General features: G+C 52.6%; 2 protein-coding genes across 6 annotated transcripts in view; both read right to left on the reverse strand.

Moving 5' to 3' along the window:
- The window catches only part of EPS15L1 (epidermal growth factor receptor pathway substrate 15 like 1), a 90,937-nt gene extending 83,689 nt beyond the window's left edge, over positions 1 to 7,248 (reverse strand). For all 5 annotated transcript variants that reach the window (XM_075548556.1, XM_075548543.1, XM_075548536.1 and 2 more), the window contains exon 1: positions 7,146 to 7,248. In XM_075548556.1, coding sequence (XP_075404671.1) covers positions 7,146 to 7,178 — 33 coding nt within the window. In that variant the 5' untranslated portion in view covers positions 7,179 to 7,248. The remainder of the gene's footprint in view (positions 1 to 7,145) is intronic.
- A 1,947-nt stretch (positions 7,249 to 9,195) lies between these two features.
- Positions 9,196 to 25,508, reverse strand: CALR3 (calreticulin 3). Its single transcript, XM_075537754.1, has 9 exons — positions 25,371 to 25,508; positions 25,076 to 25,177; positions 22,748 to 22,951; positions 18,030 to 18,124; positions 17,394 to 17,582; positions 12,260 to 12,367; positions 11,823 to 11,954; positions 10,485 to 10,577; positions 9,196 to 9,602 (listed from the first exon to the last, which is right to left on the reverse strand). The coding sequence occupies exons 1-9, from the start codon at positions 25,459 to 25,461 to the stop codon at positions 9,459 to 9,461; spliced, it is 1,158 nt and encodes a 385-aa protein (XP_075393869.1). The 5' UTR covers positions 25,462 to 25,508; the 3' UTR covers positions 9,196 to 9,458.
- Positions 25,509 to 25,658: the final 150 nt, after the last annotated feature.

Consider the following 25,658-nt stretch of genomic DNA (forward strand, 5'->3'; position numbering starts at 1 on the left):
AAGCATTTAATTGAGGTGCAGGGAGAGAATATTGAAGGTGCCATGGACTTTCAAAGAACAAATGACCTGTCGTGGAAGAAGTACAGCCAGAGTGCTCCTTGGAGGCGAGGCTGGCAGGGCTTGGTCCCAGTACTTTGGACACATTATCGGGAGACCAGTCCCTAGAGAAGCAAGCAGATCATGCTTGGTACAGCAGAGGGGCAGGGGAAAGAGGAAGTCTTTAAGGAGCTGGATTGATACGTGGCTGCAACAATGGGCTCAAATATAACAGTAACTGCAGACAACATATGACCAGACAGTGTACATGGGTCACTATGAGTCAGAACCAACTCAAAGGCACCTACTAACATCAGTTAAAATATCACCCCATGTGCTAACTACACAGAGCACACACACGAGTCCACTTTCATTACAGGTTTACTATGCTTTGTGTTTTAACGCCCTCTGCGGGATGGAGTGCCCCAACATCTAAAACAATGGGCTGAACCGCCCCCAGGAGCAGGAAGCTGTGCAGCCCCAGTTTCCTGGCTTGTACATAAGGACACTGTAAATGGGAACTAGGAATGGTCTGGAGATAGGAGGAGAGAACATTCCAGAAGATGGGTGTGGCGCACGCAAAGGCCCTGGGACAAGAGGGCCAGTCACTTGGAGGCCTGAGGCAGAAGGGCAGTAAGGCAGGCCAGGAACTGGGACTCTGTGACGGCTTCACTTGGCACTGGGCTGCTTCCAGTCAGGTGACAGGAGAGGATCGCTCCTTGTCAGGTACTTCACAGGTAAATGGATCCTGATCACACCTGGTGAAGAAGAGGCCTGGCTCAGCCTCCACGCCCCCCCTCTCAGGGTGTGAAGTGAGGGCTGGGCCTAAGGGATCACTCCAGGCAAAGCAGCCGTCTAGGTGCTGCCCTGCAGTAGGTGGGGCACCATGGCGGCTCTCTTCCCTCCTGCATTGCAACCCCCCCACACACACACACACACTCCAGGCAGGCATTCTCCCTACCAGTCCTTTTTGTTTGGGGCCAATTTGTAGGCACAGACTCCTGTGTCCCATTTACCCAGCCACCTTCTTCCCTTTGTCCCTATGTCACCCTAATGACAAACCGGATGTGGCCCCATTTCTTCACAGTCCACCCCCAGTTCCAGCCCTTCCCTCGGAGTGAGTTCCAACTCTTGCTTTGGCTCCCTGCCTTGTGAGCTGTCCGAGTCAGCCCTGCCTCGTGCCCCCCTCACCCCACCCCCTCACACAGGGGGACAAAACAACACCCCGTCCTATGCCATCCCCATGGGTGTCCACTGACTGGCGTTCAGAAGATCACCGCCAGGTCTTTCTTCCTAGCCCATCTTAGCCTGGAAGCTTCCCTGGGACCTGCTCAGCATTAGGCAACCCTCCACTGACGGGTGGGTGTGTGGGCGGGGCCCTGGCTGCGTGTGGAACCAGGACTCTCCATTGGCCCCACTGAACCAGCCCTGCTCCTCCAGTTCCTGCTTGGCGGGCAGACGGCTGCAGGACAACAGGAAACAAAAGGGCAGGGCGGCCTCGGAATCCAGCGCCCTCTGGAAACTTGTGGTCCACCATCAACTGCTGGGGTGCAGTCACTAGCAGCAGCAGTGACAGAGAGCAGCAAATGTAATCCTGAGGGGAAGACAAGGTCCAAAAATAAAGGACAGTGTCCCAAGCACTCAGTATTCATTGCAGAAACATCCCTGGAGGTGAGGCGAGGCGAGGCCAACTCCAGGCTGAGTGCCCAGCTGGCCACTGGGAGCAGTGGGAAGAGCAGGACTCAGCCCTCGGATGACAGGGAATCACCCCGCACATACACGCCCAGCTGCAGGACTCCAGCAATTGACTCGATAGCTTCTCTATGCAATGGGAATAGAGGCCTCAGAGAGGGACTCAGGTCCCGCGTGGTCTCAATGGGGAGCAGGCCTGTCTGCTCATCAATGGCAGCTCGACAACCACTAAAGCTCCCTGCCATCGAGCCCATGCAGACCCCTGGCAGCCCTACAGGACAGGGCAGAACTGCCGAGAGTGTAACTCTTTAAGGGGGTAGAAACTCCCATCTTTCTCCCAAGGAAGCGACAACTAGGCATCACTAAAGAAGAACCCAGAGCCCACGAGGCCCCTCCGGGCATGGATGGACATGGAGGATACCATGCTGAGTGACAGCAGTCAATCACAAAATACTGTATGAGGTCACTGTTACCAAGGAGAGACCAAGACAGAGGCTTCCATATCAGAGGAAACGGACTTTGATGGGCTGGAGGGGGAGAGGCAAGGGAGGGCAGATGAAGCAATAGGCTAGACAGTGGACAGGTGTGAGCTTGGGGAAGGGGAAGACGGCAGCCCACAGGGAGAAAGAAGGAAAAGCAAAGGCGGGGCAGGTGACAGAGGGGAGTTTAAGTGGATGAAATGGAAAGCCCCATCTAATTCACAAAAAAAATTATAATTCATTTTTAAAAAGCCTGGTGATTCAAGACTACCCAGAGCTGTGTCGGCAGAAAGGCCTGGCAAACTACTTCTGAAACAAATGGGCCACTGAAAACCCTATGGCTTTCAGTTCTATTCTGACACATGTGGGGTGTTGTACCCAGGTGGAGTCCACTCACCCCCACTGGTTGGGGCAGGATGATCCCAGACAAGGAAGTGATTGGATACCCAATGAATCTGTGGGCGTGGTGAGGTAGCAGCAGTGGGTTAGGGAGGGCCAGAGGGCCCACCAGACCTGGAAAGGGTTGGGGGAGGCAGGTATAAGAGTGATCTGCATCCCGGGTTTCGGCACCCAAAAAAAGCAAAAAGAGTGATCTGCATTGGAAGTCCAGAGGAAAGGCTGAGGGCAGGGGTGTAGGTGGGGGACAGATGTGGGGTGTGGATGGCAGAGGACCGACAAGGGCTACAGCAGACTTGGAGGTGGTCGACGGCCCGGCCACCAGGGTTGAATGGCAAAGTCACTGGTGATGCTGTTGTTTTTGCTGCCATCAAGTCAGCTCCCAGCTCCTGCTGGACCCCAAACTCAACAAGCACCATGCAGCCAGGGCTGCTCCACCTTCACAATCATCAAGAAGCCAGGTCCATGGTTGTGGCCACCGTGGGAGTGCCTTCCAGCTCCCAGGCTCATCCTCCAGCACTATCTGTATCAGACAATGTCCAGTGGGTGGCAAATGGTTTTTCAGAAGTGGACGGCCAGGTTGTTCTTTCTAGTCTCTCAGTCTGGAAACTCCCCTCGAGCCCGTCTCCCATGAGTGACCCTGATGGTATTGGAAACACGGGGGGTCCACCTTCCCGTATCACAGCCACACACAAGCCATCTGAGCAGGTCGCACAGTCAGCAGACCAGCAACCTCCAAGGGAGAGCCTGTTTAGCAAAAAGGAGTACCAAATGATCCTACTTAGAGAAGCAAAAATGGCTTTTAGGGTAAATGAGAAGAGCCTCTATAGCAAAGTGGGAGGGACACAAATCAATGACAGTCCCTTCCAGGGGTCAACACTGACACCCAGGTTCAGAAAAGGTGACGAAGAAGGAAGCGTCTGAGACAACACCCCATTGGGGAGTACAATACGAAGTGGAAAAACTGCAGATGGGAAAAGTGCTAACAGCACGGACCAGGGAAACCCTCTCAGCCCCCCACGAACTTACCTAAGGTTTCACAGCCCTCAACCAGCCCTTCACCCAGACCTGCCACCTCACCTGCTCTCATCCCAGCAGCTCCCGACCCCAGCCAGGAAAGACCCCATTGTCAACCTCACCTCCCTACATAAACCTATCCTGAAGCTAGACTGTAAGCATCCGGCCGAACGCAGGAGCACCTGGGGCAGGGCGTCCAGGAGAATAGGCCCAAGAAGTGCTGACACCATTCTAGGGAGGGAGAACACCTGACTAGGCCTTTAGCAATGAAGTATCGAGAGAGGAGAGGAGAGGAGGTGCCAGTCCAGCCATCAGTGACTGTGACCACGCCAAGCCCTAGGGCTCTTCTTACTGCCCCTCCTGCAGTCATCCCCAAGCCCTGAGTCCCTAGCCCCCAGCCTCCCAGCGCACAGAAGGCTCAAGACAGGTGCAGGCCGCTGGGACCCACTTTGTGCATTTAACTGCCATCTCCCAGGAGCTGGGGCTGAAGCCAAGCTTGTTGTCCCGGAGCCCCAGCAGACAGACACACAGATACCTGTGGCTGAGGGGTGGTATGAAAGAGACTGGGGGTGGGGGGTGGGAGTGACGGATGCAACAGGTGAGGAGGGAGCAAGCTGTGGCTCCTGGGAAGGAATCTGGATCTGACTCTATAAGCAAAGGGAAGCTGTGGAAGATCCTAACAGGTGAGTCACATGATTCAAGGTTTCATCCATTACCTTACTAGCTGTGACAGAGACAAATCCACCCCCACTCCCCACGCCCCCCAAGGGAAGTCAACCTCCATCAGTAAAGCCAGAATCCCTTCCTCAGCAGCATGTGAGGTAGATGGGCAACAGCAAGCCAGAAAGCACTGTCTAAACTCAAACTCACTCAGGAGACACTAGCTCTGGCCACCCACACATTGGAGTCAGTGCTAACATCCAATCAGACACTGTTGCCAGCTGCTGTCCAGTCAGCCTAAGGCTCATGGCAATCCATCACACACAATACATGAAGCACTGTCCTGTCCTGTGCCAGCCCCACGGTCGCCTGTGGATGGGACCATGGTGATTTCTACAAGTCAACCCCAGGCCTTTCTTCCTCATCTGTTGTCTGGACCTGCCCAGCGTCACAGCAGCACGGAAGCCTCTACTGAGACAGATGGGTGGTGGCAGCAGCACATGACTGGGTGCTGAATCTGCACGGTGAGGGAGAACACTACCACTGAACCCTGGTACCCATCTGCCAAAATTAGGCAGCAGGTTTTTAAATGATCCCTCGATCCCAGCGGTTCTCAACCTGTGGGTCGCAACCCCTTTGAGGGGCTGAAAGACGCTTTCACAGGGGTCGCCCAATTCATAACAGTAGCAAAATGACAGTGATGAAGTAGCAATGAAAATAACATTCTGGTTGGGGGTCCCCACAACATAAGGAACTGTATGAAAGGGTCGCGGCATGGGGAAGGTGGAGAGCCGCTGCTCTGTCACCTCCAATGACAACCGCCTTTGCCATGGGAACCCAAAAGAACAGGATGTTGCCAGAATACCATGACTCAACATTTCGATCAGATTCTATAGAAGGTGGCTGGCTGACCAGCTGGCCAGGGGATGGATGGGGGCATGTAGAACAGAATTCAGATTTTCATGGACTCCAGACTTCCTGGAATGATGAAAATTGCATGAACTCCTGAAACTATTGCCCTGAAATAATCTTTAAACTTTAAACCAAAAACTATCCCTTAAACTACCCAGTCCCCAGCAAAAAGACGAAAGGGGGAGTGCTGTAGTTGGTGGCTAGTAATAATACCTGACTCCCTAAGGCACTTAGGGCATTTAATATCTGTTCCAGGAACTTCTCAGTTAGCAAACACTGGTCTTTAGTGCCACCACGTTAGTGTCAGAGTTGCACACTGGCGAGCTCTTGTGACCTTTAACAGGCTTGCACCTCTCTCCCTGACTGGCTGCTGAACCCATCAGCGGGCTTGACTTCACATTCTTACTTCACTCTTCCCAGTGCTGGACACTGTCCAAAGCATTTTACGGTCAACCTTCCCTTTATCCCATAGAGCTTTTTATATTCCTATCTCCAGGGGCCCTGCTGGCGCTGTAGGGAAAGCACTAACCGAGAGGTGGGTGGTTCGAAATCACCAGCTGCTCCGAAAGAGAACAGTGTGGCAAGTGTGAGGACTGGAGCCCTGGAAACCACTCTGCCCTACAGGGGTGTTATAAGATGAAACTGACCCAAGGGCCCTTGGATTTATTTGGTGGGGGGAGTTTGGGGTACAAAGCAGGCATCCAGTAAATATGATTTTAAAACTGGGGCTTGCTCAGATTTGGGGGGCGGGGGTTCGATTTTGTCAGGCCTTTCTTCTAAGGCACCTTTGGATGCGTTTCAAACTACCAACCTTCCAGTTAGCAGTGCAATGCTTACCTGTTTGCCCTACCCAGGGACTCAGCATCCAGCAAATAAGGGCAGTGATCCTTAAGTACACACATGGCCACCCCATTCCAGCCAGGGTAAAGCAGCTCTGTGGGGCTTTCAAGGCTGTGACCTATCAAAAGCAGATAGGCAGGCCTTTCTTCCGACGTGCTCTGGGTGGCCATAACCTAGCAGGTGACAACTTAAGGCTTCACTATTCGCCCACCAGGAGCTCCAAAAGGGGTCTCCGTGAGACAGAATGGAAGAGAAAGCAACCAACACTAGCAGACACAAGGGAGAGTCTCGGGCTTGGTTTCTGGTTCCCATGGGTGTCAGCTCCACTGAACAGCCGCCTCGCAGCTGACCGGTGACTGCTGTGTCCCTAACACACGCGCCTGCCGCGCCGCCAGCCCGGAACAGCAGCAAGCACAGGAAGGTGGCCAGGGCGCCGGGCAGCCCCCATCCATGCAGCCACAGAAACTCGGAAGTACCCGAGACAGAAGGCGCCGGACCGGTGCCCTCCTCCGTGCCCGCCCCTCCCCCGGCTCCCTCGGCTCCCCTCCGCCACCGGGGAGGTGAATGAATGAATAGACGTCGGTCCTGTGCTCGGCCCCGTTTGCACGTCTGGATCGCGGCACCCTTTGTAAGCGCACCGGGAGAAGGCGAGGGCGCAGAGGGACGCCGGGTCGCACCGTGCCCTCCCGCGCAGTGGGCGGCGGCGGAAGCTGCCCTCAGGGCGTGGAGGGATGAGTCTGGGCGGCGGGTTCTGCTTCTAGGTGCCCTGCCCTCCACCTGCGCTCCCCAGGGACGCTGTCCGCCCAGCGCCGGACTGGCAGGAGACAAAGGCTCCAGAGCCCGTGGCCGGGCCAAGATGCGCGCTGCTCGGCACCTCCCCGGGAGGGCCCGGCGCTCCGTGACCGCTGGCCCGGGCAGTCTCGTGCCCGCCCGCCTCGTCAGTGCCCCGAGGGTCGTCCGGGCCGGGCCCTCAGGACTGTCACCTTCAGGGCCGCCCGCTCTCCGGGGGCCTGCCCACACCAAGCCGCCGCTCCTCGGGCAGGCCCCTCGCTGCACGGCGTGCCGGGTCTCCCCACGACCTCTCGGGCCACCCAGCCCTGGGCCCGGCCCTACCTGCTGGGCGAGAGGGATGAGCGGCGCCGCCATCTTCCCGCGGACTCGAGCTCCGAGCGCCGGGGGCCGGGGGCGGGGCCGAGCACGCGCACTGGCGCGAAGGGCGGTGCGCACGCAACGGAACTCCGGAGGGGGCGGGGCCAAACACGCGCGCACAAGGAGCCCCTCCCACCACCACAAAAAGGGCGGGGTTGAGGGCGGGGCGGAGCATGCGCAGACTGCTCTGGGATGGGAGGACGGGGCGAGGTTGGCGCGCGTGGGTTTGTGAACCCTGTGGGCCATCCACGTTCACCGTCCGGGACTTATCTCTCCGGTTATACTGTCAACTTTTCACCTTTGTGTATGTGCGTGAGGGTGGGGGTGTCCTCACCTCTATGGAGAAGGCTGGACCATGAGTATGTGGAGAGGTCACCCATCCGACCCCAGCAAGGGCACCAGGTCCAGGAAGACGTCCCAGCCGCCACCCTCTAACAATGTGACCTGACAGGTCACTTCGCCAACTTCTCTGCACAGTTCTTATTGCGGAAAGAGAGGAAGGTGGGTGGGTGGGGTAGACCCTATGGGAAGAGGGCTGTATGTGAACATACATTAACGTCAGTCTCTGTCACATATATTCACTGGCCACCCACATATCCAGAGTCGTTTCCACATCCTGGTAAGCAAGGCAGGCCGGGCAGGTTTCCTAGGAGGTTTCCGACCTTGCCATAAGTACCTATCTCAGATGGTGGCATTGGTGAATCAGAGCCACCTGGGTGGGCAGGCAGGCCGGTAGGGGATGGGGTCCAGCCTCCTGCCCTCCTCCCAGCCACTGGCAGGTCGTGTCCTTCTGACAGCTACCTCATGTGGCCTATTGCTGCCTTCTCTTGTCACAAATGCTCCATTGCACACCAGTGAGATTCTCACCATTCCCAGTCCAAGGTCTCCAGCCCGGACCTCTGCCTGAGGGTTTGCTCCACACAGCCCAGGGCTCTTGTTCTGGTTCTGCAGAACTGGTGAAATAACCCAAATTATTTTACATAAACAATGTAGTTGGGAGGAAAAAAGAAACTCTTACAAACGTAGTTAGCCTAAGGTACTTAATGTGGTCTCCATGGAATTTTTATAACTTGCTACAATGCTCAAAAGCAGGCAGGTTGGGTGCAGAGGTCACCTAGAAGGGCCAGATAAGATTGAGGGTCTCCTCTTACTTACATGATTGTTAGTGATTAAAAGCTGTGGCCTGCTAGCTAGCTAATCAGCAGAGAGATTCTGAGTCTGGCCTAAGACAAAGAGCTTCACTGCTTGTTTGCTTGCTCGTGGTCAGCAGTTGTTTCCTGGGGTTGCCCTCAAGCATGACTTACTGTAAAACATCTACACATGTCTTCCCAAAGTGCACCCCACCCCTGCCCTCTATCGAGTCCAGCAGATCTCAACCTGTGGGTCTGGACCCCTTTGGGGGTTGAAAGACCCTTTCACAGGACAACCCCAATTTATCACAGTAGCAAAATGACAGTTATGAAGTAGTCACAAAAATAATTTTATGGTTAGTGGTCACCACAAAATGAGGAATTGTATTAAAGGGTTGAGGCATTAGGAAGGTGGAGAACCACTGGTCTAGTCGATGCTGACTCATAGCAACCCTAAGGGCGGGGGAGAAATGTCCCTGTAAGTTTAGGAGACTGTAGCTCTTTACAGAAGTAGAAAGCCCCGTATTTCTCCCCCAGCGTGTACATTCCAAAGTCAAAGGATCTGTTCTCCAACGGGACCCCACAGAGACCGGCGGCATTGCTGCTGTCTCCTCGCTGAGACCGTCAATAAACTCTTTCTTCTTCTGACTTGAGATGGTAAATTAGCTGGTTTCTTCAGCGTAAGAACCCTAATTAGGGTACCTCAAATGTGTCTGTCCCACGCCATGAGGAATGCCAAAACTTTTGATGCCAGAGAGGGACTGGGTCAAGGGGAGGGAGTCTATATCTGGGACGAGTCATTCCCAACCAAACAAATCAGGCATCATTCTCTTTTTTCAAGTGAAGTTTGAAACTTTTATTGTATAAAAACGTAAGAGGTTTTTTTGAGGGGGCGGGGGCAGGCATTCAGCAGCAGTGTGTTTCTGGGCAGACAGGGGTGGGGTGGGGGCGGGGAGGCACCAAAGGGGCACATCACCAGCCTTACTGAGACACACACAAGCACACGCATACACACATACACACACACACACACAGAGGAACGAACATGTTTCAGAGAAAACCAGACAAGCGATGGTGCAGACGTTGGAGCTTTTAAATTAGATTAACAACAAGGCGCAGCGTCGCCACCATGGGCCATGACTCGTGGCTACAAGTCGTCTCGCCTGTGGAATCGACTGAAGAAGTTTTGCTTTGGGTCCGACTTCCGGTCTAGCAGCTCCTGCTCATCCTCCTCGCGGGCCTTCTTCATTTCCTCCTTGGTCTGGATGGCATCCATCTCCCGCTCAGGGCCCTGGAGGGAAACACCAGCCTGAGACGGTGACTGCCCTGCCCTCCTCCTCTGTCTGTTGGATTCCACCCCCACCCTCTCATCCCCAGCACCTGCGGGGGTGGCTTACATGGAAAGGGGTCTTTGCAAGCAGAAGAAAGGGGGGAGCTGATGATGCCTTGCCTGGGTGGGCCTCCAATACAGTTCGCCACCCCCCCCCCAAAAGCCACTTGCTGTCACGTCGGCTCTAACCCCCAGAGATGCCACGGAGGTCAGAGTAGAACTGTCCTCCACAGGGTTTTTCATTGGCTGAGTTTTCGGATCACCAGGCCTTTCTTCCATGGCACCTCTGGGGATTCACGGGTAAATATTCACCAGACCCTTTCCTAAAAGTCACTGTTGAGTCACCCCAACTCTTGGTGGACATCATGTGTCAAGTGAAGCTCGTGTCCACGGAGCTTGCAGGGCTGTGATCTTTTGGAAGCAGTTCACCAAGGCTTTCTTCCAAGGCACCTTGGGGCAGTCATTGGTTAAAAAATGCATGCAGTCCTTTCCTAAAGGATGCTGCTGCTGCTGCTGCTGCTGCTGCTGCTGCTGCTGCTGCTGCTGCTGCTGCTGCTGCTGCTGGTCAATTTGATTCACCTCTGACTCAGGAGGCCCCCATGCATGTGGGTCAGCGCTGTCCGTTCCGAGGCAACGGGCTTTCCGGAAGCAGGTTACCAGGCCCCTCTTCTGAGGCACTTTGGAGTGAGCTCACACCCCACAACCTTTTGCTCAGTGGCCAAGAGTTCATGGTGACCCCCGCCCACCCAGGCAATCCTTTCCCTAAATGTTAGACCTCAATTAAAAGAGACAAACCCAGTGAGGAAAGGCAAGTGAGTGGCACGCCTGTGTGGGACGCCGTACCTTGGTTTCGCCCCAGGTGGCCTTGCCAAAATTCTCTGCATACTCTTCGTCATCTGTGATCAGGAAGTTGTCGAAGATGGTTCCAGATCGCACCTGCGGGGGGGGGGGGGGGGAAGCAGGGCTGGGAGTTCAGCGGAGGGACTGGTTCTCTACCTCGGCTCCAAACCAGGGTCCTCTAGAGCATTCCCAGGCCCCCTTCTCAACACCCCCCCACACACACACACACACGCTTGTCCCACCCTTGAGATGTTCAGTGATCAGATTGTGGATGTGGCCTGGGCATTGAGGCCACATGGGAGAATCCTCCGCAGGAGCAGCATCCAGAACCTGCCGGGGAGAGCGCAGAAGATGCCCCGCCCCAGACCGCCTGTCCCAGACCTGGAGCTGTGGGCTATGTGGAGGTTGCATCCCCAGGGGCAAGACCTGGGTTGCTTGTGCCAACAGCTCTGTCCTAGGGTCTAGGTACAGAGTCAGTGCTCGTGGCAGAGCCACGTTGTGAATTAAAGGCATCATGAGGTCCCTCGGAGACCTGGTGGCATAGTGGTTAGGTGTTTGGCTGTTTACCACGAAGTCAGCAGTTCGAAACCACCAGCCACTTCACAGGAGGAGGAGATGTGGCAGTCAGCTTCTGTGAAGGTTACAGCCTGGGAAGGCCTATGAGACTGTCCTACGCTGTCCTATAGGAGGAAGGAGGACCCCAGGCTTGGTAACGTCGAGGCTGGAGGAACAAGAGGAAGGCCCTCACCAAGATGGATTGGCACAGTGGCTGCGACAATGGGCTCACACATGGGCTGTGAGCATGGCCTCAGCTGGCATCTGGCGTGTCTGTTCTGTGCCACGCTGGGTCGCTGTGAGTGGAAATCAACTCCGCAGCACCTAACAACACAAGGCAGAATCGCCTCGACTGCCACAGGGTTGGGGTTGGGGTAGTAGAGTCCCCAGGTGAGACGACTTCAGACCAGCTTGCTCACCTGGACACTGGCAAGCTGCCTCTGTAAAGAGGGAACCGAAGAAGGCTGCTGCCCCCGCATCAGCGTCCCTAGAAGGCAGAGTAGAACTGTCCTTGAGGTTTTCCAAGTTTGTTCATCTTTGTGGGAACTGGAAGCCTCTTCTTCCTTCCCCAGAGCAATGAGTGGAGTTGAACCGCTGACTTTGCCACGAGTAGACCAACACCTAGCCCACTAGACCACCAGGGTCGGTTCCTTCTGTAAAGGTTACAGCTGGGCAAACCCCAACACACCTGGAGCCACCGTGAGCCCAGATCAACTCAACAGCGACGAATACCAAAGCAGACCAAAGTTCCGAGTTCACAGGGAAAGCGGGTGTCAGCCCAGTCACCTGCCACAGCTCCAGTCCAATAGCGCCAATGTTCTCAAACTCAGAGAGGTCGTAGGCCGACAGGTAGCTGGTGCTCGCGAGCTCCTGATGGAGCCACATGTCTTTGTCGATCCCCTTGGGTTGCAGGCCGTCCTATGACAAACCACGAAGAGCGATGGCATGATAGAGGGCAGCGGTGCTCAACCCGTGGGTCGCAAGCCCTTTGGGAGTCGAACCACCCTCTCACATGCATCACCCAACTCCTAACAGTATCAAAATGACAATGATGAAGTAGCAATGACAATAATTTTATGGTTGGGGGTCAATACAACATGAGAAGCTATATGAGAGGGCGGCGGCATGAGGAAGATTGAGAACCACTGATGGGAGGGTGTGTTGGGGAGGGCAGCCTGAGAGTGGTCCAGATCCCAAGGCCCTGGCACCCAAGGAGCCTGTACCTGGTATGGAGGCTTCTGGAGCATCGGCCCCGGCCAGTCACCGTCCAGCTCACTGTTCCAGTCGCTTGGCTTGCTGGTGCCCGCATCCAGAAAATGTTTCTCCCAGTCCTGAATGCAAACCCCAACTCAGTCAGTCTCCTCAGACACCAAGAGACCAGGGTGGAGGCTGGATACAGTGGGCTATGCGTTGGGCTGCTGACCACAAGATCAGCAGTTCAAAACCACCAGCTGCTCCAAGGGAGAAAGACGAGGCTGTCTACTCCCATAAAGAGTTATAGTCTTGACACTATTAAAAAGCAAAGTAGGAGGCCTCTCACCCCCCCCAGTTTCAAAACCTGTTATACAGTCACGGTAATCAAAACAGCTTGGTGCTGGTACAATAGACATCGAGACCAATGGATTAGAACAGAAGACCCCAGAATACAATCAAGCAGCTCCGGACACTTGACTGTTGACAAAGGACTAACATGTGGAGAAGAGGTAGCCTTTTCAACAAGCGGTGCTGGAAAAACCTGATCTCTAACAGTAAAAGGATGAAGCAGGACCCCTACCTCACACCGTGTACAAATGAACCCAAGATGGACCAAGGATCTAAATATAAACCTAGAACCATAAAGCTCAACAGTGGAAAAATGGTGACTTTAAGGGTGTTAATGTAGGCACACGTACATTACCAAACATAATAAATAAAAAGACACCCACACTAGAGAGGGAAAGGGCCTTCGAAAAATTCAACATATAGTTATGGACATCAAAAGACTTCATTAGAGGATTAGCTACCAGGCATCAAAGACCCAGAACAAAAAATCATATCAATGTGAATGAGGGGGAGTGCAGAGTGGAGACCGAAAACCCATCTGTAGACAATTGGACATCCCCTTACAGAAGAGGCACAAGGAAGAGTTAAGCCAGTCAGGGTGCAGTATAGCACCAATGAAACATACCTCTAGTTCTTTAATGCTTCCTACCCGCCACTATCATGATCCCAATTCTACCTTACAAATCTGGATAGACCGGAGCATGTACATGGATACAGATAAGAGCTGGAAACACAGGGAATCCAGGACAAATAAACCCGTCAGGACCAATATTGAGAGTAGCCATACCAGGAAGGGAAGGGGAGGTGGGGGTAGAAAGGGGGAACTGATCACTATGATCTACATATAACCCCCTCCCAGGGGGTCAGACAACAGAAAAGTGGGTGAAGGGAGACATCGGACAGTGTAACACACGGGGAAAAAATTATAAATTATCAAGGGTTCATGAGGGAGGGAGGGGAGGACAGGGGAACATGAGCTGATACCAAGGGCTCAAGTAGAAAGAAAATGTTTTGAAAATGATGATGGTAACCTACTGTACAAATGTGTCTGACACACAATGGATGGATGGATGGATGGCTGGATTGTGATAAGAGCTGTATGAGCCCCCAATAAAATGATTTTTTTAAAGACTTCATCAGAAAAGCAAACAGAGAACTCACAAATAGGGAAAAATATTTGGCAATAATGTATCAGATAAAGGGCTAATTTCAAACATCTATGGGAAAACTACAACATCTTCATCAGAAAAATACAAATAACTCAATCGAAAAATGGAAAACTGGGCACAAGACATGAATAGATAATTTATTAAAGATGACATCCAGGTGGCCAGCCATCATATGGAAAAATGCTTGCTTTCATTAAGCATAACAGAAACACAAAATAGACCAGAATGACCTCACACTGACGCTCAGCAAAGTTCAGGTAGACAGAAAGTCACAAATGCCGGAGCGTGGGTGGAGAGATGGACTCACTCCCATGTTGCTAGTGGGCGTCGAGGACTTGCACAACCACCCTGGGACACAGTGTGGCGTTTGCTTACACGGATGCAAATACAAGTGCCTGATGATCCTGCAATCGCTCTCCTTGGCATACAGCCTGGAGAAAGAAAGAGCAAAACAGGGACAGACAGGTGCACCCCCAGGTGTACTGCAGCCATTTCTATAATAGCAGGAGGATGGAAACAGTCAAAAATCCCGTCTGGAGAGGAACGGATCAACGAACTCTGGGACATACCAAAAAATGGGCTTTTGTGTCTCCTTAAAAAACGAAGAGGAGGAGCATGTGCACGGGCGCAAGAAGAGCTGCAAACACAGGGAATCCAGACAGATAAACCCCTCAGGACCAATACTGAGAGGAGCCATACCAGGAGGAAAGGAGAAGATGGGGGAGAAAGGGGGAACCAATCACAATGATCTACATACAACCCCCTCCCAGGTGGATGGGCAATAGAAAAGTGGGTGAAGGGAGACATTGGTCAGTGTAACACACGGGAAAAATATGATAAATTATCAAGGGTTCATGAGGGATGCAGGGGAGTAGGGGGGTGGGGGGGAATGAGCTGATACCAAGGGCTCAAGTAGAAAGAAAATGTTTTGAAAATGATGATGGCAACCTATGTACAGATGTGCTTGACACATGGATGGATGGATTATGATAAGAGCTGTGAGAGCCCCCAATAAAATGATTTAAAAAGCAAAACCAGGAGGCACGAGTACAAACGCTCATGAGGAGGACAGACTGGAGGACATGGTGCTCAGCGAAGTTTGTCGAGCTCATAAAGGTAAGTCTCTCACGGCACCATTGGAAAGGAAGAAAAGTCAGATAAAACATGGTGTGGCGGCCAGAGCTGATGGGGTGGCAGGAGGGGCAGGAGGAAGACCAGGAGGTCAGGAGGGAGTGTGGCCGATCAAAGAAAAACACCAGAGGAGAGAAGAAAGAACAGGGGTCCAATGAGATACTCTCCCCATTCTGGTGAGACGGCTTTGCACCCCAGAGAGTAGCCTTTCCTTATTGTGTCAAATCCCACAAATGAAAGGGCAAAAGAATGAGGCAAATGGATACCTGGACACTAGGAGTCGGAGTGTTTCTAAAAGGAGGGGAAGGGCAACAGCAACGGATTTAGGTTATTTTGTCACACACACACACACACACACACGCTAGCTTCAAACACACAAAGAAAAACAAAACACGTGGGTCCACGCATCATTGGAAACACAGCGGTGAAGTCCCGCAGGGCATGACCCTGAGGGAGAGGAGTGGATCACAGCAGGACAAATATTGTATGAGATTTTTTTTTTTTTTTAAGACAAAAACTTTCCTACCAAAGGGAAGACTCTGGAGCCTGCCAAGAAGGGGGGCGGGGGGTGGGAGGCAGGGAGGGAAGGGGGAAGACTAGGCTAGAGGATGGACAGGAATTAACTTGGGCCGAGGGAGGGGAAGGTAGGAATCCACCAGACCAGAAGGAGAGGAGCCATCAGTGGAGGGAGGGAGGGAAGGAAGTAAGCGCAGGGGGAGTTCCCTAAGTGGTTTAAACTGTGAGATACAAAATGGATGGTCTGAAAGGGTCACCCCCAACTAAGGCACACTTTTAAAACATTGTTACCAAAAAAAAAAAAAAAAATCTCACTTTCAAATGCAAAATACAAAGTTTCATTTTTAAGAACGTTGGGGATACAGTATCCTTTCTGTTTCTATTACTAAAAATAAAACAAGCCCTCCTTGCATCGATCTCACAAGCTGTCAGCTTCTTCCCTCTACCTTGAAATGTGCAGACGATGTGGCTGGTAATAGTGGCGCAGGCTCAGGAGAGGCCACATGATTAGTATATGATCCTCATGACAAAGCTTTTATTATGGTTTATTACCATATATACTCGAGTATAGGCCGACCCTAATATCAGCCGAGGCACCCGATTTTACCACAAAAACTGCATAAAAATGTGCTGAAAAATTCAGCTTATACACAAGTATATACGGTAATCATTTTATTGGGGGCCCTTACAGATCTTATCACAATCCATAATTCAATTGTATCAAGCACACTTGTACCTATGTTGCCATCAAAGCAATTTCTTTCTAGGTGAGCCCCGGTATCAGCTTCTCTTTTTTGCCCTCCCTCTCCCACCCTCAATCAATTGTATATTATTATTGTTATTTTCATATCTTATACCACGGGCTGTCTACCTCCACCCACCTTTCTGTTATTTGTCCCCCGGGGCTGGGGGTGGGCTCATGACAGATCTTATCTAAGAAGTACAATGAGGGAGGCGGGAAGGAGGGGGAAAAAGAGGACTTGATGCAAAGGGCTTAAGTGGAGAGCAAATGCTTTGAAAATGATGAGGCCAAAGAATGTACAGATGTGCTTTATACAATTGATGTATGTATATGTATGGATTGTGATGAGTTGTATGAGTCCTTAATAAAATGTTTAAAAAAATTTTTTAAGAGTTGTACAAGCCCCTAATAAAATGATTTGTTTTTAAAAAGAAACTGAAAAAGAAAAAAAGAAGTACAGTCAGAATGCTCCTTAGAAGCGAGGATGGGAGACCTGGTCTCACCTATTTTGGACATGAAATCACTGAGAGGGGCCCTGGTGGAGGACATCGGGTTAGACAGATGGTCGACCAAGAAAGAGGAAGATCCTGCCTAGGATGGGACTGACAACGTGGCTGCGCCCACGGGCTCCCACAGGATGGCCGTGAGGTGGGCGCAGGACTGGGCAGCGCTTCATGCAGTCCTGCCCTGGGCGGCTGTGGTTGTACTAGTACTGAACCACAAGGGCAGCAGCTTCACAATTGCTACTTGTGTAGCAACGTAGCTGGGCAGTCACAAAGTATCCTCTTCTCTTGGTTGGTCCTTATTAAAGGAGCTCTTAGTGGAAGTTGGGCTGCAGTTCCAAACCACCACAAGGTCAGCAGTTCAAAACCACCAGCTGCTCAGGGAGAGAAAGAGGAGGCTTTCTACCCTGGTCAAGAGCTACAGTCTTGGGGCAGTTCTACCCTGTCCTGTAGGGTCGCTGTGAGTCAGCATCGACTTGACGGCAATGAGGTTTCTGTTTCGTTTTTGTTTGGGGGGTGTTGGTAGTGATTTAGGAATCCCCAGGTGGTAGTGTCAACCCATTTGGGCACTAACCAGAAGGACGAGGGTCCAAGCCCACCTGGAGATGCCTTGGAAGAAAGGTCTGGTGGGTCTAGTTCCCTGGTGATGTTGGAAACCCTATGGGGCATAGTTTTACCTTGACACACCTGGGGTCACCAGGAGTTGGGGTCAACTCGATGGCCCCATTGGTCTGGGGTCAGGGCAGTTCCACACCTGAGTCTGGCCGTCTGTAGCCTGATCCCAGCCCTTCGCCGCCTCGGAGGCCTTTTCTGCGTTCTTCAGGGACGTGAGGTTCCAGTCGTACTCGATGTTGCCTGACTCGATCGACTGGCCATCGACTTTCACGTCATAAGTCAGGTCTGGCCTTAGAACCAGGGTGTAGAGGTGTGTGAAGGCATCCACCTGCAGATGCCAGGGGAGCAAGGACAAGGGTGACGCCAGGCTGCTCCGACCCAGGTCTCATCCACGACAGCCTGGTTAGCCACAGCCAGGAGGGTAGGGGAAGCTGGTTCCAAGATCAAGGCTACCCTAGGGAGAGCGCCTACCGGAACCCTGGTGGTGTGGTGGTTACCTGATGGATTGCTAACCGAGAAGCCAGCAGTTAGAGAGAGATGAAGTTTTCGACATCTATAAACAATTACAATAATGGACACTCACAGGATAGTTCAACCCAGCCCTATAGGGTCGCTATGAATTTAACTTCGTGCAGTGCGACCGTGCCCTGGGGCGGGAGATCAGTTCGAGCTGGCCCAGCCTTGCTGGCCAAGAGACCCCAACTCTTCTGGGAACATGGTTGCCCTTGGGTGGGAGACCCAGCAGCCTCACCGATTCGGGTGGGCGAGCGCTTACCTTACACCGGATTGGTTTCTTGTTGGAGTGATACTGGTTCTTGAAATATAAAATGACATGAAGTTTCTTGATGTCAAATCCACAGATGTCGGGTCCTACAGTAACCAGACAAAATGGAGCTGCTCTCCCTGTCCGCCCACCCCCCCATTTCTGCACCACTCTAAGTGACCCCCTTCCGCCCACTCTCTTTAAGATGTTTGGGGCCTGGAAGCTGAGAGTGACACCTCCCACCGGGGAGGCCCTCCTCTGTAAATTGCAGCTGCCAGGGAGTTAGGGGGCGGAGGTGGGGGCTGTCTCAAGCCTCTCACACGCACCTGTGGCCAGGTAAGGGTGTCGCTGTCAGAGCTGCCCAGACGGGCTCCAAAGCCCACATAGCAGTTCCTGGGGCTGAGTCAGGAGGCAATTAACTCAGCTTTCCTGGGCCTCAGTTTCCTCATCTATAAAGTGGGATGACTTGACCAGGTATAATGCCAGAGGATGTGGCTCCTCTGTAAAGCAACCCCATGTGGCAAGGCCCAGGATTTGTGCTGTTAAAACCGTCATTATACTCCAAGACGATCCGGAGCGCCACAGAAGAGTGCGGTCCAGCTCCAGACTTGCGCCGTGGTCACTCATTGGCCTTACACTCCGACCTGTCCAACCAGGAAAGGGCTCCACCCCAGACGTGGTGCTCTGAAAACTGGCTCAGACAGGGTTGACCTTCCGCTGCTAAGAGCGTGCAATGCTGTAGAAGATGCAGGTTCCCAAGAGTCTGACCTTCACAACAGCCGTCCTGCTGAACGTGCTGGCTGTAGCTGGGAGACCGCCAGCCTGCTGCACGGCGTCCGCGCGCAGGTCCTTGGCCTCAAGCGCACCCTTGCGGTTCTTCCCACCGCAGATCAAACTTTCTGGAACATCCCCTGGACTGGGTGCCCACTTCAGGTGTTCTGTCCGGCCAGCCCAGCACACACCCCAGCGCATCTGCCCTTCCATGAGCACTGGGGGGAGGGGGGTCCATCACCCGGCGGTTCTCAACCTGTGGGTGGCAACCCCTTTGGAGGTCGAACGACTCTTTCACACGGGTCGCCTAAGACCACCAGAAAATACCTATTTCCAATGGTCTTAGGAACCGAGACCCCACTCCTCTATCCGTCTGCAGGCAGGTCCGTCACATGCAGATCCGCCCACCTACGAGTACCTGATGTGAAGACTGTGACCCGTACTACACCATGCTTCCAGACAAAATGTCATTAGAAATAAATAATTCACAACATAGAATGACGTTTTTGTGATTCGTCACGGTGCTTTCATGATGTAACAATGAAGACACATCCTGCCTCTCAGGTATTGACATGATGATTCATCACAGTGGGAAAATGACAGTGATGAAGTAGCAACGAAAATAATGTTATGGTTGGGGGTCACCACCACATGGGTGTGATCTGAGGAAGGCTGAGAACCACTGACTTACGAGAGAGTTCAGCTACCGCTAGGAGGCGATGCAGGGAGGGAATAGCATTCAGAAGCATCCACCTTAAGCAGTGTGTGTGTGTGTGTGTGTGTGTGTGTGTGTGTGTGTGTGTGTGTGTTCTCAAGGGATGTGGGCATCACTGTGAAGTGTCCCTGTCCACTCTGGACACTGAAACCCACAGCACGGAGGCCAGGTGTGTGCAAGACGACCTTCTCGGCATTGAGATGGGCCATGGTTTGGTGCGCCAAGCACGACGGCTCTTGACTTGAGGCTCAGCACCCGTGCAGAAATGACGTGGCCATCTATCTGTACATTCCCCGTTAATGGCGACGATAAGATTAGCACACAGTGGGTTTTTGTCAGGAAGGCAGGGGCGAGTCTGAGTTTCGGCCAAAGGACTTCAGACGTGGATTTTCACCGGAGCTTCGTCAGCAAAATGGGAGAGAATGGGCACTTAGCTGGCGCTTCACAAACATCACCTAAGAGGCAATGTGAAGCCCCCACCCAAGGGCTCAATAAATGAGGTCTCCTCCTCTTCCTGGTCTACGCCCCTCCAATCACACTCTGCTCAGACGGAGAGCCAGCGCTGAGGCCCTAGGGGAAGAGCCTTTGTACAAGGCTGCAGACTGGTTTGTCCTGTTTCAGTCCTGGCCAGGGAAGGAAAACCTAAATGAACCCAAGGTGACCTGAGGTGGGTGTGCCCCAACAATAACTGGAATGGGGGGAATCACAGGGTGAGAAATCTGACCTTCCTAGGAAACAAGGGCCTCATACAGGTTGCATAGCAACCAAATCTCTTGCCAGGCAGAGTCAGAAACTTTGGTGCCTGGCTCAGATGGCTGCCAACCATGCCATTTGGAATACGTGGCTCTCCCCTCAGTCTTTTTTTTTTAAATCATTTTATTGGGGGCTTGTGCAATTCTTATCACAATCCATAGATACATCCATTGTGTCTAGCACATTTGTACATTTGTTGCCATCATCATTCTCAAAACATTTGCCTTCTATTTGAGCCCTTGGTATCAGCTCCTCATTCCCCACCCCCCCACACACAGTCTCGGTCATAATCCAATCTCCGGCATAATCCAATCTCCCACAAGGGAGTCGTCCACCGGGTCTCCCATTGGAGGGAGCCCCTCATCTGCGAGCCCCTCATCTTTCCCATTCCGTTACCCTTCTACCTCAGCCCGCTCTCACAAAGTCAAAGTCTGTTCTGATCTGGCTGCAATGGTCATGACTGAACGAATTCCAACCAGTTGGACACCTGACTTTCACAGTGACAGAATAGGTTGTATTGAAAGTTTCTGGTGCTGAGTTAAAAACACAAATATAAAAACATACTAGTAGGGAAGGTTTAGTCCTTGTTCTCACGCCAAAATCTGCTGCTTCCCCATCAGATGCAGCGAAGGTCCACTCTAAGTGCTTTCGTGGGTTTTGTTGGTTGTAATCTTTGCAGAAGTCACCAGACCTTTCTTCTGTGGTGGCCCGGGGCGGCTTCACACCCTGGCCTTTAGGTTGGTCGTGGAGCTCTGCTTGTGCCTCCGGGGGACACTTCAGTCCTTGTAACATCAACTCTAATCCAACATGCCTTTTTTCTCTTTGCTAGCTAGCCTGACAGTCAGGTTTAGAGAGGACATTATTGTTAGGTGCCATTGAGTCAGCTCCCACCTATAGCAACGCCCATGCACAACTGCACTGCCCTGCGCCCCTCCCATGCCCTGAGCTCACGGATGCAGCCACTGTGTCACCCCAACTTGTGGAGGGCCTTCCTCTTTTTCACTGCCCCTCCGCTGAATCAAACATGATGTCCTTCTCCAGGGACTGGTCTCTCCTGACAGCATGTCAAAAGTATGGGCGACGAAGTCTCGCCAGCCTTGCCTCTGTGAAGCACCCTGGCTGTACTTCTTCCAAGACAGATCACTTTGCCCATGTTTAGCAGTCCATGGGACTTTCTTTTTTTTCCCCTACAAAACCAGATACCTTTATTAAACAAAAAATATAAAATGTGAAAACGAGACTAATTCTTCCAAACCATGAACATGGTATGTCTTTCCATCTCTTTAGGTAATGGTTTTATTTCCTTCAACGATGCTTTTATTTTGTTTTCTACATTTTATCGGGAGCTCTTACAGATATTCTAGCAACCCCTCGTTCGATGAGATCCAGCATAATTGTACAACTGCTGCCACCATTAGTTTCAAAACGTTCTCCTTCTTCTTGAACTCTTTGATACCAGCTGCCCTTGATTCCCATCCCCCGACCCTACCCCCAGTCCACGGTCCTTTCAATATTCTTCCTCCAGCACCACAGTTCAGGAGCATCCATGATTCTTCAGTCTTCCTTATTCAGTGTCCGACTTTCACATGCGGCCAAAAAACCAGACGGACCGGAAAAGCAACAGGCCACGTGTGCTGAGCCCTGATCTATGCAGTATGCTTGGAGTCCATGAAACAGCAGATCAATGGGTTCCTCAAAAGCATGGCAGAACGATGTGCTTTTGATTTTTAAACACGCTATTGTATTTGGGGATATATATACACAGCAGAACGTGCTCCCATTCAACACTTCCTCCGCAGACCTTCAGGGTTTTTGACCTTGGCTTCATCTCCCACGAGGCCAACACTCTCGTTATCCTAGCTCTAGTTGTTTTGATCTCATTGGCTTACTCTCGCGGCCCCCTGCCTCCAACCTTCTCCTCGAAGCCTTAGAGCAGGACTGGGGCACGTCTGGCCGGAACTGGAACCTCAGACAGCCCTCAAGACCATCCCTACCAGACCGTCCCCACCACAGAGAAGCTGTGGCAGCCCCCGCATGGGGGATGCGTTGATCAAATGTCTGACCAGGATGACCCACGGATGCTGTTGTACATATCCCGATGGCCTTTGGCGGAGACAACGCCCCCCTCCATCCCCCGAGAGTGTACTGGCTGTCCATTTTGTCTAATCTCATTTTTTCTTGAAGGTAGAGTACCCTGGGGGTGACTTTCTTTCTGTTCTCAGCTCGACACCCCCTTAGGTAGAAGGTGAGTGACTTTGGGGGAAGAGTTTCCCATCACCTTTGTCCCCAGCGCCTTGGGGAGTCCTGGCTGAGGAGCTTTGTATCCTATTAAGGAGATCGACAGGGCTAAGAAACCTTCGGTCAGTTATGTGCCTTCCGTGGACCTCACTCCATCAGGCAGCTTAGCAAAGCCTTGGTCTAGCACTTACCCCGGGTGGAAGGGTTTTTGAGCTCCTGAGAAATGGCCGTGCCCAGCACCCTGGGGACTCACCAAACATTATATAGTACTGGGATTTCCCATTCAGGTTCTTCTGGTCCAGATCGGCAGGAAAGAGCTTGAGGTAGCCGCCCCCGCAGTCCATCTTCTGCTCATGTTTCACCGTGTACTGGATGACCAGGGTCTTCCCTCTGTTGCTGAACGGCTTGAACCGGGCAGAGATGGCGTAGAACCGGCCGTTCTGGGTGGTCTGCAGACCTTTCAAGGAAAAGGACGGATGGGGGCTCATGGTGACGCTGTGCTTGGTGACTGCGCTAAGTTCTAACATCGGCACTCCCCTCCACCCCCACTCATCGCCGGCCAATGGATCCCAGTTGGTGACAGCGCCCCTGGTGTGATATTGTAGAACTGCTCTGGAGGGTTTCCTGGGCTGTATTCTTCACGGAAGCACATCACCAGGCCTTTCTTCCACAGCACCGTCCCTGTTCCAGCACCAGTGTGATTACACCCAGCCAGCAGACTGCTCACTGGCTCTCTGCCCACAGGGGAACTTACAGTTTACACATCAGGCCATTTGTTATGTAATACAGCACCGTGAAGGGTTTGGGGGGGTGGGGGGGCCTCAGTGGTACAACTCCTGCCTTACACGCAGGAGACCTGGGTTCCATTCCCAGCCAATCTACCTCATGAGCACACACCACCCATCTGTCTGTGGAGGCTCGCAGGGTGCTAGGACACTGGCCAGGTTTCAGCTGAGCTTCCAGACTAAGACAGACTAGGAAGAAAGGCCTGGAGACTGATTTGCGAATATCAGCTCACGGAAACGCTATGGATCCTAACCGTTCAATCTATAGCTACCATGGGGTTGGCTCAGGCCCCGGAAACATTTGTGTGCTGTTGTGCAGGGGGTCGCTGAGAGTTGGGGGTGGGGGTGACTTGAAAGTTGCTGGGTGCCACCCAGGGATCAGTCTGCCCAAGCCTGCACTAACAGCTGCCTCATTCGACCACACCCTTCGTTCCCTCTGCCCCTTTCTCTTCCCATCCTCCCTTTCCCTTAGCACCCACATCCAGCCAATCCCCAAGACTGTCCCTCCCTCAGCGTCTGCCCCACTCTGCTGACACCTTTGCTCAACACCCTCTGCAAGGTCAGTGCTTCCAAACCACCAGCCTCTCCGTAGGAGAAAGACGGGGCTTTCTACCCCCATGAAGACTCAGTCTCAGAAGCCCACAGGGGCAGTTCTGCCCCGTCCTCCTGGGCTGCTACCAGTCGGAATCGACTCGACAGAAGAGGGATCACCTCCTGGTAGCTAAATTCTAATTCTGCTTTGATCCGGGGCTTCCCTGCTATGGTACTGGGAGACCAGGAGAAGCCAAAAAAAAAAAAAAAACTATTAAAGGGTGTGATGTAGGGATTAAATGACAACACAACTATTAAAGCAAAACCAAACATACTCTCTGGCCATTGAGTAGATGAATGAAGTGCACAGACTGGGGATTCCAAATGAGACGAAAGAAAATGATTGTGTGCTGGGGAGGGGCGCAGGGGGGTAAGCCAAATAAATGACTCAGGGGAATTAACCAAATGGAATGAAAATCCCCAAAGCTCAGTTGCTGTTGACTCCATGACTGGTGATGGCCTCCTGTGTGCCTGCATAGATCTGGGGTTCACAGGGTTCTCACCAGTTATTTTGAGGGCAGTAGATTGCCAGGCCTTTCTTCAGAGGCACCTCAGAGTGGGTTCAAATGGCCGAGCCTGCAATTAGCAGGCTAGACCTTAACCACTTGCATCATTCCAGCAACAAAATCCTAACTGATAGCTGAGATGGTCCTGATTCCATGTGTGTTGAAGCAAGGTTTTCAATGACTGTGACCTTTGGAAGAGCGCCAGGCCTTTCTTCTTGGGCAACTCTAGGTAGGTTTGAACCATCAACCCTTTGGTTCATAGTCAACACTTAACCATCTGACGCACCCAAGCAGTCAAGCTGATTGCTAGACGCTGGTTGATTCTGACTCCTGGTGCTCCTGCAAGCGGCTAAGTCGCCAAACACCTCCTGGCTAACAGCAAGGTTACCAGGTTGACACCTCACAGACCTCTGTGGGCAGCAGACCCGGCCATCAGCTTCTACAGAGACTCCTGCCCTAAAAACCTATGAGACAGCTCTGCTTTGTCACATAGGGGTCGCTGTCAGTCATAATCAACTGGACAGCAACTGACGAGTGCTCATAAAAAGGGGAGGGGGCTAGCGTTCTGGAGACCCTACCTGTTTTCCTTTTCTCATCTGTAAAATGGGTGCGGCAAGTGTTGGGGTGTCCCCACACCTACCTTGCCAGGTGTCTAAGTTTTAGCATCGAGCTCTGCTTCCTCCTGATTCCTGCACTAACCTTTGTCCTTCTCCTTGTGACCATAAAACTTCCCCGACGACAGTCGAAAATGCCCGAAGTGGGTATCATTAGTGGAATGCACCCATCGATTCCTCCAACGCTCTGTGGGGGCAAACGACACCAGTCAGGGTTAAAACTGGTTAGGCTGGGTCACGGGGAGGATGTGGATGGAGGTCCTTCAGGTCCTGAAGCTTCGAAGCTTCGCCGCCCTCAACCCACAGCAAGGGGTTGGTGTGGTCAAAGGTGACTCGGTGGCCCGTTGGACAGAGAAAGGAGTTCTCGGGGCCCCTTTCACCTCCGTCTAAAAACTCCTCCTGGAAGTAGACCGTGGCCAGCACCACCCGCAGCAAGCAGATCGCCCACAGCGGGATTTTAGTCACCGCCATGGAAGATGCGCTGCTCCACTTCAACCGCTTCTCCTTGCTCTCCTCTGTCTCCGCGCAGCGCGCCGCCTCGCCGAAAAACTACAACTCCCGGCAGGCCCTGCGATTGTGACCTGGAGCACCATTGGGCGCTTGCGTGAGGTGCACGCCGGACCCACCCCCGGAACTACCGCTCCCGTGATGCCTCGCGATTATGACCG

The sequence above is a fragment of the Tenrec ecaudatus genome, chromosome 1 (genome assembly GCF_050624435.1).
Source record: "Tenrec ecaudatus isolate mTenEca1 chromosome 1, mTenEca1.hap1, whole genome shotgun sequence".
Classification (NCBI taxonomy): domain Eukaryota; kingdom Metazoa; phylum Chordata; class Mammalia; order Afrosoricida; family Tenrecidae; genus Tenrec; species Tenrec ecaudatus.